The 11,495-nt window shown below is 73.1% G+C and overlaps 1 protein-coding gene across 2 annotated transcripts; it reads right to left on the bottom strand.

Moving 5' to 3' along the window:
- Nucleotides 1–479: 479 nt before the first annotated feature.
- On the bottom strand, nucleotides 480–10,971 carry OLFM2 (olfactomedin 2). 2 transcript variants are annotated; one of them, XM_068922944.1, is made up of 6 exons: nucleotides 10,750–10,971; nucleotides 3,395–3,544; nucleotides 2,761–2,916; nucleotides 2,320–2,539; nucleotides 2,051–2,157; nucleotides 480–1,246 (listed from the first exon to the last, which is right to left on the bottom strand). In XM_068922944.1, exons 1-6 carry the CDS (start codon nucleotides 10,804–10,806, stop codon nucleotides 569–571), a joined length of 1,368 nt encoding a protein of 455 aa, XP_068779045.1. In that variant the 5' UTR covers nucleotides 10,807–10,971; the 3' UTR covers nucleotides 480–568. The 2 variants fall into 2 exon arrangements, with proteins under 2 accessions (XP_068779045.1, XP_068779044.1); XM_068922943.1 differs by lacking the exon at nucleotides 10,750–10,971 and adding an exon at nucleotides 6,646–6,804.
- Nucleotides 10,972–11,495: the final 524 nt, after the last annotated feature.

Genomic DNA, 11,495 nt, shown 5'->3' with positions numbered 1-11,495 from the left:
GGGGGAAAGAGGAAGGGGGGAAAGAGGAAGGGGGGGAGGAGGAGGAGGGGGGGAGGAGGAGGAGGGGGGGAGGAGGAGGAGGGGGGGAGGAGGAGGAGGGGGGGAGGAGGAGGAGGGGGGGAGGAGGAGGAGGGGGGGAGGAGGAGGAGGGGGGGAGGAGGAGGAGGGGGGGAGGAGGAGGAGGGGGGAGGAGGAGGAGGGGGGAGGAGGAGGAGGGGGGGAGGAGGAAGGGGGGGAGGAGGAAGGGGGGGAGGAGGAAGGGGGGGAGGAGGAAGGGGGGGAGGAGGAAGGGGGGGAGGAGGAAGGGGGGGAGGAGGAAGGGGGGGAGGAGGAAGGGGGGGAGGAGGAAGGGGGGAGGAGGAAGGGGGGGAGGAGGAGGAGGAGGAAGAAGGGAGGAAGGCGAGGGGAGGAAGGGGAAGAGGAAAGGGGGGAGGAAGAGGAGGGGAGGAAGGGGAAGAGGGGAGGAAGGGGAAGAGGGGAGGAAGGGGAGGAAGGCCACCCGGCTCTGTCTGACGGCAGGGCCGGCCGAGGCCGAGGCGCGGGAGCGGTGGTGGCGTCCGGCGCGGCGTCACAGCTCACCCGACGTCTTTATGACGTGGAAGAGCGTGACGTTGTAGATGACCTGGTGGCCGTTGTTCCAGGTGTAGAGCACCCTCTCCCGCGGGTTGTAGTCCAGCATGGATATGTGGGAGTACTGGTTGTGGAAGGGGATATCCGTGTACTCGTAGCTGGAAGTGTTTGTGTAGTAGGCGAAGTAGATCTTGGCGCCGGCCAGGTGGGAGTTGGTGACGTAGAGGGTGCCGCAGATCATGAAGGCCTCCCCGGCGCTGCGCTTGGGGTAGCCCGTGTCCCAGCTGCGCAGCACCTCCAGCGTCTGCGGGTCCACCCGGCTCACCACGATGTTGCCGGCGTTCTGGTTGGTGGTGTAGACGGCCCAGAGCCCGCTCTCGTCCACCATGAAGTCGATGTCGGAGAAGCCGCCCCAGGAGTAGGGGAAGGTGTTGTTGTAGCCGGCGCTGGCCAGGCTGCGCTGCACCAGGACGCTGCGCGAGCGGAAGTGGTACTTCACGGCGACGTTGCTCTGGTACTTGTTGTAGTAGAGCGACCCGTTGAAGACCACGTGGCCCGTGCCGGCCCAGGGGTGCGGCAGGAGGTGCTGCACGAAGTTCTGCCCCGTGACGAAGTCGTTGAGGGTCCGAAACTCCAGCACGCGGCGCCCCTTGTAGTAGCCGTCCATGTACCACACCTGGGGGCGGCAGGGGTGAGGGCAGCTCGGCCCCCCGGCCCCCAACCCGGCCCCGACAAGGACGGAGGCAAAAATTCCCGCCTTCCACCCCGGGGTGGCCGGGCTGCGCCCCTTTTTTGTCTTCCCCCGTCCATTTACGGAGCTGGGCGAGTTTTCACTCTTTCTGCAGACCACAACGCTTGGCTAATTTTTAAAGGAAAGGCGCGCTGCATGCGGAGCAGCCAGCGGGACCGAGGGGCTGCAGCCACGTGCCGGCCCGGCCTCCCCCCGCAGCGCCCGGCCCGGCAGAGCGCGGCAGCCGTGGCCCCGGCACTGGCACCCAGCGGCACGCACCAGGCACCCAGCGGCACGAGCACCCGGAGCTGGCACCCTGGGCAGCGAGCACCTGTGCATGCAGCCCCCAAGAAGCGAGCACCTGGGTGCGGCCCCCCCCCCAAAAGGTGTGCACCTGGACACATGCACCCCCAAGAAGCAAGCACCTGGGTGCAGGCCCCCCAAAAGGTGTGCACCCGCGTGTGGGCTCCCCCAAGAAGCGAGCGCCTGGACGCGTGCACCCCCAAGAAGCGAGCAGCCAGCGCGGGCCCCGCCGGCAGCGTGCCCCGGTGGGCTCCAGGGCGGCCGCGGCAGCAGGAGCCGGGAGGGCTGCAGGGCTTGCGGTGCCGGGGGGGCCGCCGCCGGTCTGCGAAATGCAGCGCCGGGGCGGGGGCTGAGCACTGGCCAAACTCACCGCGCCAGGGCGGAGGGGGGGGAAGGAGCCCCCCAGGAGACCCGCCGGCCCCAGCCCCGCGCTGCCGCCCCACTCACCCGGCTGTCGGCGCTGGGCGTCATCGTGTCGGTCATCCAGGACCCGAAGCGGGAGCCCGAGGCGCGGATGGTGATGGGGTTGCTGACGCCCGTCAGCTTGCCGCAGCCTGCAGGGCCAGAGCGGGGTCAGGGGCGGCGGCGGCGGGGGTCCCGGCCGCCCCCCGGCACCGTCCCACCGCCGAGGGCACCGCGCGTCCCCAGGGCGCTCGGGGACAGGGCTCCACAGAGGGGCGCCCCGGTGGGCGGGGAGGGGGGCGCCGGGGCCGTACCCAGCTTCTGCAGGCAGGCGTGCAGGCGCGCCTCCAGCAGCAGCACCCGCCGCTGCAGCTCCTCGTAGTCGTAGGCGCCCATCTCCTCCTGGAGGGCCAGCAGGCTCGCCGAGAGGTTCCTCACCTCCTCCTTCAGCTGCCCCATCCGCCGTGCGTCCGCCTTGTACTGATCCAGCACGGGCAGCAGCGGCAGCAGCTCCGTCATCTTGTCCTGGAGCTCCTGCCGAGGGGGTGCGGGGAGGGGGCCGCCCCGCCGCCCCCGGCTGCACGTCAGTACCGAGCCGGCGGCTCCGCGCCCGGCGCCCACCAGCGCTTGGGGAGGGGATGGCCCTCGGCTGCGCTTGGGGCCCGGCGCGGGCGCCTGGCAGAGGCAGGATCCCGCCCGCGGGAAGATGCCCACCGCCCCGGGCCTGGGGCTCCCGGCCCTCCGGCCCCAGCTACCTGGAAGCTCCTGGCGTTGAGGCTCCTGTGGCCGTCGGCGGCGGCCCGCAGCCGGGCGTCCAGGCCCCGCAGCAGCGCCTCGGTGTTGCGCACGTACTGCAGGTCGCGGGCGGTGCGCAGGTCCAGCACCTCCATCGACTGCGAGACGTTCTGCACCTGCGGCGGCGGCGGCGAGGATGCTGCTGCGCGCGCCACCGCCTCCCGTGCATCCCGCTCCGGCTGCCGCCCGAGCGCCTCCCCGGCAGGGGCCCCGAGCCCCCCTGCTTTAACTTCGCCTGGCACGGGCAGCAAACTTATTTTATTTCCGCGCTGCAAAATGCTGCGTTCCTTGAACGGTTATTTATTTACCAGCACGAGCCCTGCTGGTATTTGCGGCGCCTCTGAAGGGAGCTGTTTAAGCCGTGTTTTTGCCGCAAGTTATAATAAAAGTTTACTGGGGGCTGGGGGTGGGCGTGGGGGTGTGGGAACCAGGGGGAATTAGGAGAAAAGCTGCGGCCGGTGCGGGGGGCAGCACCCGCGGGAGCCTGGCCGGCACTGGGGACCCCCACGCGGCCACGGTCCTGCCCTCCCGCCCCGGGCACCTCGCCCGCTGCCGCGGCCGGAGAGATGCGGGCGCGCACCGGGCGCCGCTTACCTTCTCGGTGAGCCGTCGGAGCTGGTGGCTGCGCAGGTCCCGGGAGCAGGTGCCCTGCACGGGGATGACGGCGGTGCAGAGGCACTTGCCATCGGGGGCCTGCGCCGAGGTGTAGACCTGCCAGCCCTCATCGGGGCTCTGGAAGAGGGTCTGCGGGCAAGAGCGGGCGAAGCCGTGAGCTCCCGGCCGGCGCTCGCCGGGCGGCTGCAGCGCTGCAGGGCAACAGGGGACCCGCAGCCATGGGGGCATCCCTGACCATGGGGGGCATCACCTGGCCATGGGGGACCTGCAGCCATAGGGGCATCACCTGGCCATAGGGGCATCACCTGGCCATGGGGGACCTACAGACATAGGGGCATCACCTGGCCATGGGGGCATCACCTGGCCATAGGGGACCTGCAGCCATAAGGGACCAACTCGACCATAAGGGATTCACCTGGCCCTTGGCCTTATGGAGACCCCCCCCAGCCATATGGGGCCCCCCCCGTGCTCCAGGTGCCCCACATCGCGGGACCCCCCCTCCAGCGACAGGGGCACCCGCGCGCTCCGGCACGCGGCGGTGCCGAGCCCAACCTCGGCTCAAGGCCGCGGCCCCGCAGCGGCGCCTGGCCTGGCGGGTCCCCTTGCGGGGTCGAGTCGAGCAGGTTTCACCACGGCACAGCGAGAGCTCCGTGTCGCGGACAGAAGCGCCCCGCCGTTTGCCAGCTCCGGGAGCCTCCATCGCCGTGTTTCAAGGTTTTTGCCCAAAAATACCCCAACACACCACGACCCTGCCGGGCCGCCGGATGCCTGTGCAGGAGAGCAAGCGCCGTCCCCCTCCTTCCCCTGCCTGCCTGATTTATTCACACCACAAGCCGGCATTTTTGCGCTGGGCCATTTAGCATTTCATGGGTAATTCATAATTATTAATTATGAAAATCAAGAGCGACCGCCTCTCTGTGAGCTCCCGCTGCACGGCGCCAGGCAGAGACAAACGAGCCGGTCCCGGTAACAAGCCGGGGACGACGCTTTGCTTCGCGCGCCGCGGTTTTAGCTTCATGTTTCACATCGGAAGGGATTTATGAGACGCGGCGGTGGCTAAACACCGCTCTCAAATCTCCAGCGCAACGAGCATAAATTAGCCGGCAAAGGTGCCAAACTCCCAGAAGGCAGTAAATTCCCCGAGTTATCGCCAACGGAAGCAAACAGCCCGAACGCTCACCGAGCGGGAGGGCAGGAGCTGGCGGCGCGGAGCCCCCTGCCTCCGGCTCCGGCAGCGCCGCCGGTCCGTCGCGGAGCAGCCCTGGCGCCATGGAGATGGGCCCTGCCCCGCTGCCCCCGCGAGCCGCCACTGGTCCGTCACGACGCAGCCCCGGTGCCACGGGGATGGGCCCTGCCCTGCTGCCCCAGTGCCCCTGCAAGCCGCCACCGGTCCATCGTGGCGCAGCCCCGGCGCCACGAGGATGGGCCCTGCCCCGCTGCCCCGCTGCCCTCGCGAGCTGCCGCCTCTCCGCCCCAGTGCCATCCACCACAGCCCCACTCAACCCACTGCGTGGCCGGGAGCGTCCAGCCGCTCGCCTCGAACAAGGCAGACCAGGCACCGGTGGTTTCCAGAAGAGAGTCTCGGGATTTCCTGGGGATTCAGGGCAACGCGCAGCACGGGGGTGACGCGCGGGACGGCACCGAGCGCAGGCAGAGGGCAGCTCAGCGGCGGCTGGGGCTGTGCAGCAGCTGACATCAGCCCCCGAAGAGCCGTGCTGCTGGGCTGCTCATGCGTGTGTCCTGCACCGCGCACCCCTGCACGCACGCCATTGCACACACGTGCACGCACACCCCTGTTACATGCCATTGCACACATGTCATTGCACGCACTTGCACGCACTTGCCCACATGCCATTGCACACACACACCCCCTTGCACGCCTGCCCTTGCACCCGTGCAGCCGCTGCAGCAGCAGCAGGGGGCCCAGCGCACCCCACAGCGCTGGGCCGCCCGCAGCAGCGTGGGTGGTCATGGCAGCCCATTACAGCCACATTAGCAGCGCTCCTTCACAGTGATTAATGATTTTGCAATGAACACTGAAGAGCGACTAATGATTAGGCAATTAGCACAGCGCATCACCCACTTTGCCCCGCGCATGGCTAATTGCCCTGCGACACGCCGGCGGCTCGCTCGGGCCTGGAGCGCGGGGCTGGCTAGCGGAGCCGGCTGTGGTGAGGGCCACCCGCCGCGCAGCATCGCCGCGACGGAGCATCGCCTGCGATGGAGCATCGCCCGCTGTGCAGCATCGTCCACGGCAGAGTATCGCCCGCGGTGCAGCATCGCCTGCGAGGGAGCATCGCCCGCCGCAGCTCCGGGGCTGCAGGGGCCGGCGGGACCCGGGCAGCGGGCGCTGGGCAGCCGCCGTGCACCCCGCGGGCAGAGGCCGCTCGTCCCTGCCGTCGCCCGTGCACGGCCGGCCGGTGCCTCTCCCTGGGCGCCGAGGGGCTCTGCCCCTGCGGGGCCGCCGCCACCCCCCAGAGCCTCCAGCTGCGCCGGGGGAAGCAGCTTATGGCACCCGCCCTGACGGTGGCCTGGCCCCCCCCCGGCGTTGCCCCCGGGCCCAGGCGTCCTGCTCCCCCCATCAGATCCCGGCTGGGGCTGTGGGTGAAGCGCTGGGTCGGACCCTGCTGTAGTCGCTTCCTGGGGGGCCCCCTCGGCCCCTCTGGCTCCCCCCGACCCCAGCGCTCCCCAATGGGAGGGTCCTTCGAGCCGGGCAGGAGCATCCGGCCGGGGGGGTCCCGGTGCGTCCCCATTGCGGGGGAGGATGGGGAAGGGGGGGTCCCCGAGCCCAGGGGGGTCCCAGTGCATCCCATCGAGGGGGAGGATGGGGAGGGGGGGGTCCCCGAGCCCAGGGGGGTCCCGGTGCATCCCCATTGGGGGGGAGGATGGGGAAGGGGGGGTCCCCGAGCCCAGGGGGCATCCCCATCGGGGGGTCTCCGAGCCCGGGGGGGTCCCAGTGCGTCCCCATCGGGGGGTCCCCGAGCCCGGGGGGTCCCGGAGCATCTGCATCGGCGGGGAAGATGGGGAAGGGGGGGTCCCCGAGCCCGGGGGGTCCCGGTGCGCCCCCACCGGGAAGAGGGCGGGGAAGGGGGGGATCCCGGTGCGCCGCATCCCGGGGCCGCCCGACCCGCTCGCCCCCGCCGGAGCCGGTGCCGGTGCCGGAGCCGGTGCCGCAGCCCGGCGCCCCCCCGGCCCCTCCGTTGTCCCCCCCCAGGACCGGGGCGACTCACGATCTTCTCGGAGGTGCCGGCCCGCGACACGGCGGTGCCGTTGAGCCCCACGAGCGAGGGCAGCGTCTGGGACATCCAGTTGGTGACCATGGCCATGGTGCTCAGCACGGCCCCGATCTTCAGCAGCGGCACCGTCATGTCGCCGCCGCCGCCGCCGCATGCCCCCGCCTCCCCCCCTCCCCTCCCTCCCCCCGCCCGTGCCGGTGCCGGTGCCGGTGCCGGTGCCGGTGCCGGTGCCGGTGCCGCCGCCTGCGGAGCCCGCGCCGCGCTCGCCCTTATAGCGCGGCCGGCGCCGCTCCGGAGTGACGTCGGCGCCGCTGGCCCCGGGCCAGCCCGGCCCCGGTTCGGCCCCGGTTCGGCCCCGGTTCGGCCCGGCCCCGGCTCGGCCCCGCCCGGCTCGGCTCGGCCCGGGGGCGCCCGACCCCCGCCGCCCCGTCCCGTCCCGTCCCGTCCCCGGACGGCCGCAAGGACCCGCGGGCGCCGTCCCCGCCCCGGCCCCACGCGAGACCCTGCCCACGGCTCGGCCTCGGCCCGGCAGCAGCTGCTGTCTGCTCCTCCGGGCGTCGCTCCCCTCCCGGCCCCACGCTCCCGTCCCGGACCCCCCGGTCCCCTCCCAGACCCACCATTCCCCTCTCAGATCCCCATTCCCCTCTCAGCCCCCCGCTCCCGTCCAGGACCCCCCGGTCTCCTCCTGGACTCCCATTTCCCTCCTGGCCCCCCACTCCTGTCCCAGACCCTCCGGTCCCCTCTTGGACCCCCCGGTCCCCTCCTGGACCCCCCGGTCTCCTCCTGGACTCCCATTCCCCTCCCAGCCCCCCGCTCCCCTCCTGCACCCCAGTTCCCTTCCTGCACCCCCCCATTCCCTTCCTGGACCTGCCGTTCCCCTCCCAGCCCCCCCATTCCCCTCCCGGACCCCCAGTTCCCCTCCTTGTCCCCCCCCCAGTTCCCCCCCCAGCCCCAGCGAGCCACGTGCTGGCCCGGACGAGCAGCTCAGGGAGCTGCTGGCGAGGGCGGCGGGGTTGGGGACGTGGTCCCAGCGCCGCTGCTGCCAGCGGGGCCCCTGCAGCGGCGGGCAGAGCAGCGGCACTGGCGCTGGGGCGGTGCACGGCACGGTGCATGGCGCAGGGCACGGCACGATGCATGGCGCAGGGCACGGTGCAGCGCACGGCACGGGGCTTGGTGCTGCGCACGGTGCCGGGCTCGGGGCCGGCGGGTTCCCCCGGCGCGGGGGAGACGCCAAGGCCAGCGGCAGCGCTGGGCGCCAGCCAGGCCGCCCGGCACGGTGCCGTGGGCCCGCGCAGCCCTCGGCCGTGCCGCCTGCAGCGCCCGGGGCAGCAACGCCAAATTCCAGGCCCAAAGCGCTGCTGGGAAGTGCTCGGGCCCCCCCCACGCCCGCCGCAGCCCACCCGCCTCGGCCCCGCAGCATCCTCCCCCCGTGCCGTCCCCACGTCGCTGCAGAGGTCACCGCGCTGCCCGGGCGCCTGCGTCGTCCCCAAGGCCGCGCCGCCGGCTGCAGACCCCCATGCCACCCGCCCCGGCGCAGCAGCACCTGCCGCGGGCCCGCGACACCCCCCCCTCCCCGCGGAGCCCCAGCGCGGCCTGAGCATCGCCCCGGCCGCGGCCCCCCGCGCCGCGGTCGCGCACTGCCACCGCGTGGGGACGGGCTCGCACAGCACAGGCCCACGGCGCCCGCCGTGGCCCACCCGCCACGCAGCCCCAGCCCGGCCGGGCCGCCAGCCCTGCGCCGCTGGCCGAGCGCACGGGGCGACAGGGACAGGGACGTGGTGGCCAGTGCTTCGCTCCTCCAGCATCCCCAGGGCTCCGGGCCCACGGGACCAACATGCACCAGGATGGGATGGGATGGGATGGGATGGGACAGGATGGGACGGGATGAGAAGGGACAGGACGGGACGGGACAGGATGGGATGGGACAGGACGGGATGGGATGGGATGGGACAGGATGGGACAGGACGGGACAGGACGGGATGGAATGGGACAAGATGGGACAGGACAGGATGGGACAGGATAGGACAGGATGAGATGGGACAGGACGGGACGGGACAGGATGGGACGGGACAGGATGGGATGGGACAGGATGGGACGGGACAGGACAGGACAGGATGGGACAGGATGGGACAGGATGGGACAGGACGGGACGGGATGAGAAGGGACAGGATGGGACAGGACGGGACGGGATGGAATGGGACAAGATGGGACAGGACAGGATTGGACAGGACAGGACGGGACGAGATGGGACGGGACAGGACGGGACGGGACAGGATGGGACAGGACGGGATGGGACAGGACGGGATGGGACAGGATGGGACAGGACGAGATGGGACAGGATGGGACAGGATGGGATGGGCGGCTGCCCAGCGGCTGCCCGAGACGCGGGCGTCTCCGAGAGACCCACAGGACCTGCCTGTCCATGGGGGGGACGGCGACCCTGTGCCAGCGGCAGGGCCCGCAGCACCGTGCAGCACACGCCGTCCCCGCCACGAGGTCGCTGCCACGTCCCGTTCACGGCTGCGGGGGCGGCCAGGGCTGCACATGCAGCTGCCCGCCGAGGCTGCCAACGCGCCGGGGCTGCAGCGGGGCCGAGACCCCCCGGCCCAGCCCCTGACCTCACCTCCACTGATGTGCTATTCCACCACACGGCTCCCTTCCAGCCCAGGCCATGATCTCTGGGAATCTGCATGCAAATTGCTCGCTAATTCCAGCCCGTTACCCAGCATTTAGCGCCGCGCTGGGGAACGCGGTCCAGGTGCAAGGAGAGAAGCAGCAGGGAGGCAGCAAGGCCCGGCTGGGGCGCCCGCCCTGGCCCCGCGGCCCGGCCAGCCCGCACCCCGGAGGCGGCAGGAAGCGCAGCAGGAGGCAGTGTGGGTGCGAGGGCGCTGCACGCGGAAGCGGCAACCCTCGCTGGCCCGGGGGTGGCCGAGCCCTGGGGGCTGCAGGGCGCCAGTGGGGTCCCCGGGGCTACCGGTGCCCGCCTGCCCGCCCGCCCGCCTACCATGCATGGCCTCCGCTCCCCACGCCACCCGTTTCCCGCCGGCCCGGCCTCTCCCCGCGCTTGGCGCCAGGCTCCAAAGCCGCTGGGACCCCAGGGAGAGGCGGTCGGGGCGCCGAGCATCCTGCAGCTCGCGGTGAGCTCTCTGACAGCAGGCCAGGCGCGCAGCATCGCGTGGGCTGCAGAACAGCTGGCGGGGCCGGTCGGGGACCGGATGGGGCCGTGGGGCTGAGGCCGGGCGCCCGAAGTGGCCCCAAGCCCCTATCCGCAGCCCCTGCGGCGGGTTGGCCCCACGCAGCGTGGGAGCTGCGTGCGGGGCAGCCGTCCGGAGGGAGCCTCCGGGGCAGAGCCGGCGCTCAGGGGTGGCTCACAGGGGGGACCCCGGCCCGTAGAGGGCTGCAGGGCCACCAGCCTGCCACTGGGGACGTCCCCCAGGGGTGGCCTGGAGCAGGACCAGTGCTGGCCAGCCCCACGGCACCCGCAGGTCCTGGCTCCCCCAGGATGGGGAACAGTGCCGGGCGCCTGGGGGTGAGGTCCGGCGAGGTCCCGGCTCGTGGAGGCCCCAGCTGCCGGTCCCTGCCGCCCACTGCAGCGCGCCCAGGCCAGCGCTCGTCCCCGGCGGCCACCGCCACTGCCATCCACGTGCGAAGCAGCTCCCGCACGCGCATCCCCGCCGAGCCACCCGGCGCCCCCATGGCGAGCGGCGAGCCCTTGCCCCCGGCCCCGGCCCCGGCCCCGCTGCGCGAGGCCCCGGAGCGAGGCCGAGCTGCAGCACCCGCGGCTCCGTGCTGGGCGGCCCACGGAGGCGACACGGCCCTGGGTGCCAGGCGGGCGCCCGCGGGGCCGGCACGGCGGCGGGACGCCGGGGCGAAGCCCCGCATCCAGCCTGGCTGCTCCCGGGGGGCCGGGAAGGACCGAGCGAGCGCCGTCTGCGAGCCCCCGACCCCGCGGCGGGTGTCCGGCCTCGCCCCGGGCCCCACGGGGTCCCGCCGGCCCGTCCCGGCGAGGCCCCCGCGGTGCAGAGCGGCCCCGGCACCGGCCCCGGGGCGGCACCGAGCCCCGGCCCCACCGGCCCGGCCCGGCCCGGCCGCGCTTACCTGCACCGCGGGGAGCCCGGCGGAGAGGAGCAGCAGGAGGCCGGCGAGGAGGCGCATCCTGGAGGCGCGGACCCCGCCGGAGCCGGTGCCGGTGCCGGTGCCGGTGCCGGAGCCGGAGCCGGAGCCGGAGCCGGAGCCCAGCCGGGCCGGGCCGGGCCGGGCCGCCCCGCCGGAGCCGGCACCGGAGCCGGGAGCGGAGCCGCGCCCGCCTAGCGCCGCCGCAGCCGCATCCCGCCGCCGCCGCCGCCGCCGGCGCCGCGCCCCCGCCGCCGCCGGGCCCCGCCGCGCCGCCGAGCGGGACCCGCCGCCGCCGCCGCCGGCTGCAGCCGCCGCACCGGCCCGGTGCAGGGCGCGCCGCGCCCGGCAGGGGAGGCTGGCGGCGCCGCGCCGCGCCGGGCCGAGCCGAGCCGAACCGAACCGAGCCGAGCCGGGAGGGACCGAACCGGGATGGACCGAGCCGAGCCGGGAGGGATCGAGCCGAACCGGGAGGGACCGAGCCGGGATGGACCGAGCCGAACCGGGAGGGATCGAGCCAGGATGGACCGAGCCGAACCGGGAGGGATCGAGCCGAACCGGGAGGGACCGATCCGGGATGGACCGAGCCGAACCGGGAGGGACCGATCCGGGATGGACCGAGCCGAACCGGGAGGGATCGAGCCAGGATGGACCGAGCTGAGCTGGGATGGACCGAGCCGGGATGGACTGAGCCGAGCTGGGACGGACTGATCCAAAGCGGTAGGGACTGA

This window comes from Struthio camelus, chromosome 31 (genome assembly GCF_040807025.1).
Source record: "Struthio camelus isolate bStrCam1 chromosome 31, bStrCam1.hap1, whole genome shotgun sequence".
Taxonomy (NCBI): Eukaryota; Metazoa; Chordata; class Aves; order Struthioniformes; family Struthionidae; genus Struthio; species Struthio camelus.
This window is presented reverse-complemented; position numbering and strand designations above follow the sequence as displayed.

Bases quoted from the DNA above. Each gene is read 5' to 3' on its own strand.
- OLFM2 (XM_068922943.1), bottom strand. From the start codon at position 6,783: ATGACGGTGCCGCTGCTGAAGATCGGGGCCGTGCTGAGCACCATGGCC. The intron at 2,917-3,394 runs GTAAGCGGCGCC...CCGCCGCCGCAG, and splicing joins TCCGACGGCTCACCGAGAAG to GTGCAGAACGTCTCGCAGTC. The intron at 2,540-2,760 runs GTAGCTGGGGCC...CCCCCTCGGCAG, and splicing joins TCAACGCCAGGAGCTTCCAG to GAGCTCCAGGACAAGATGAC.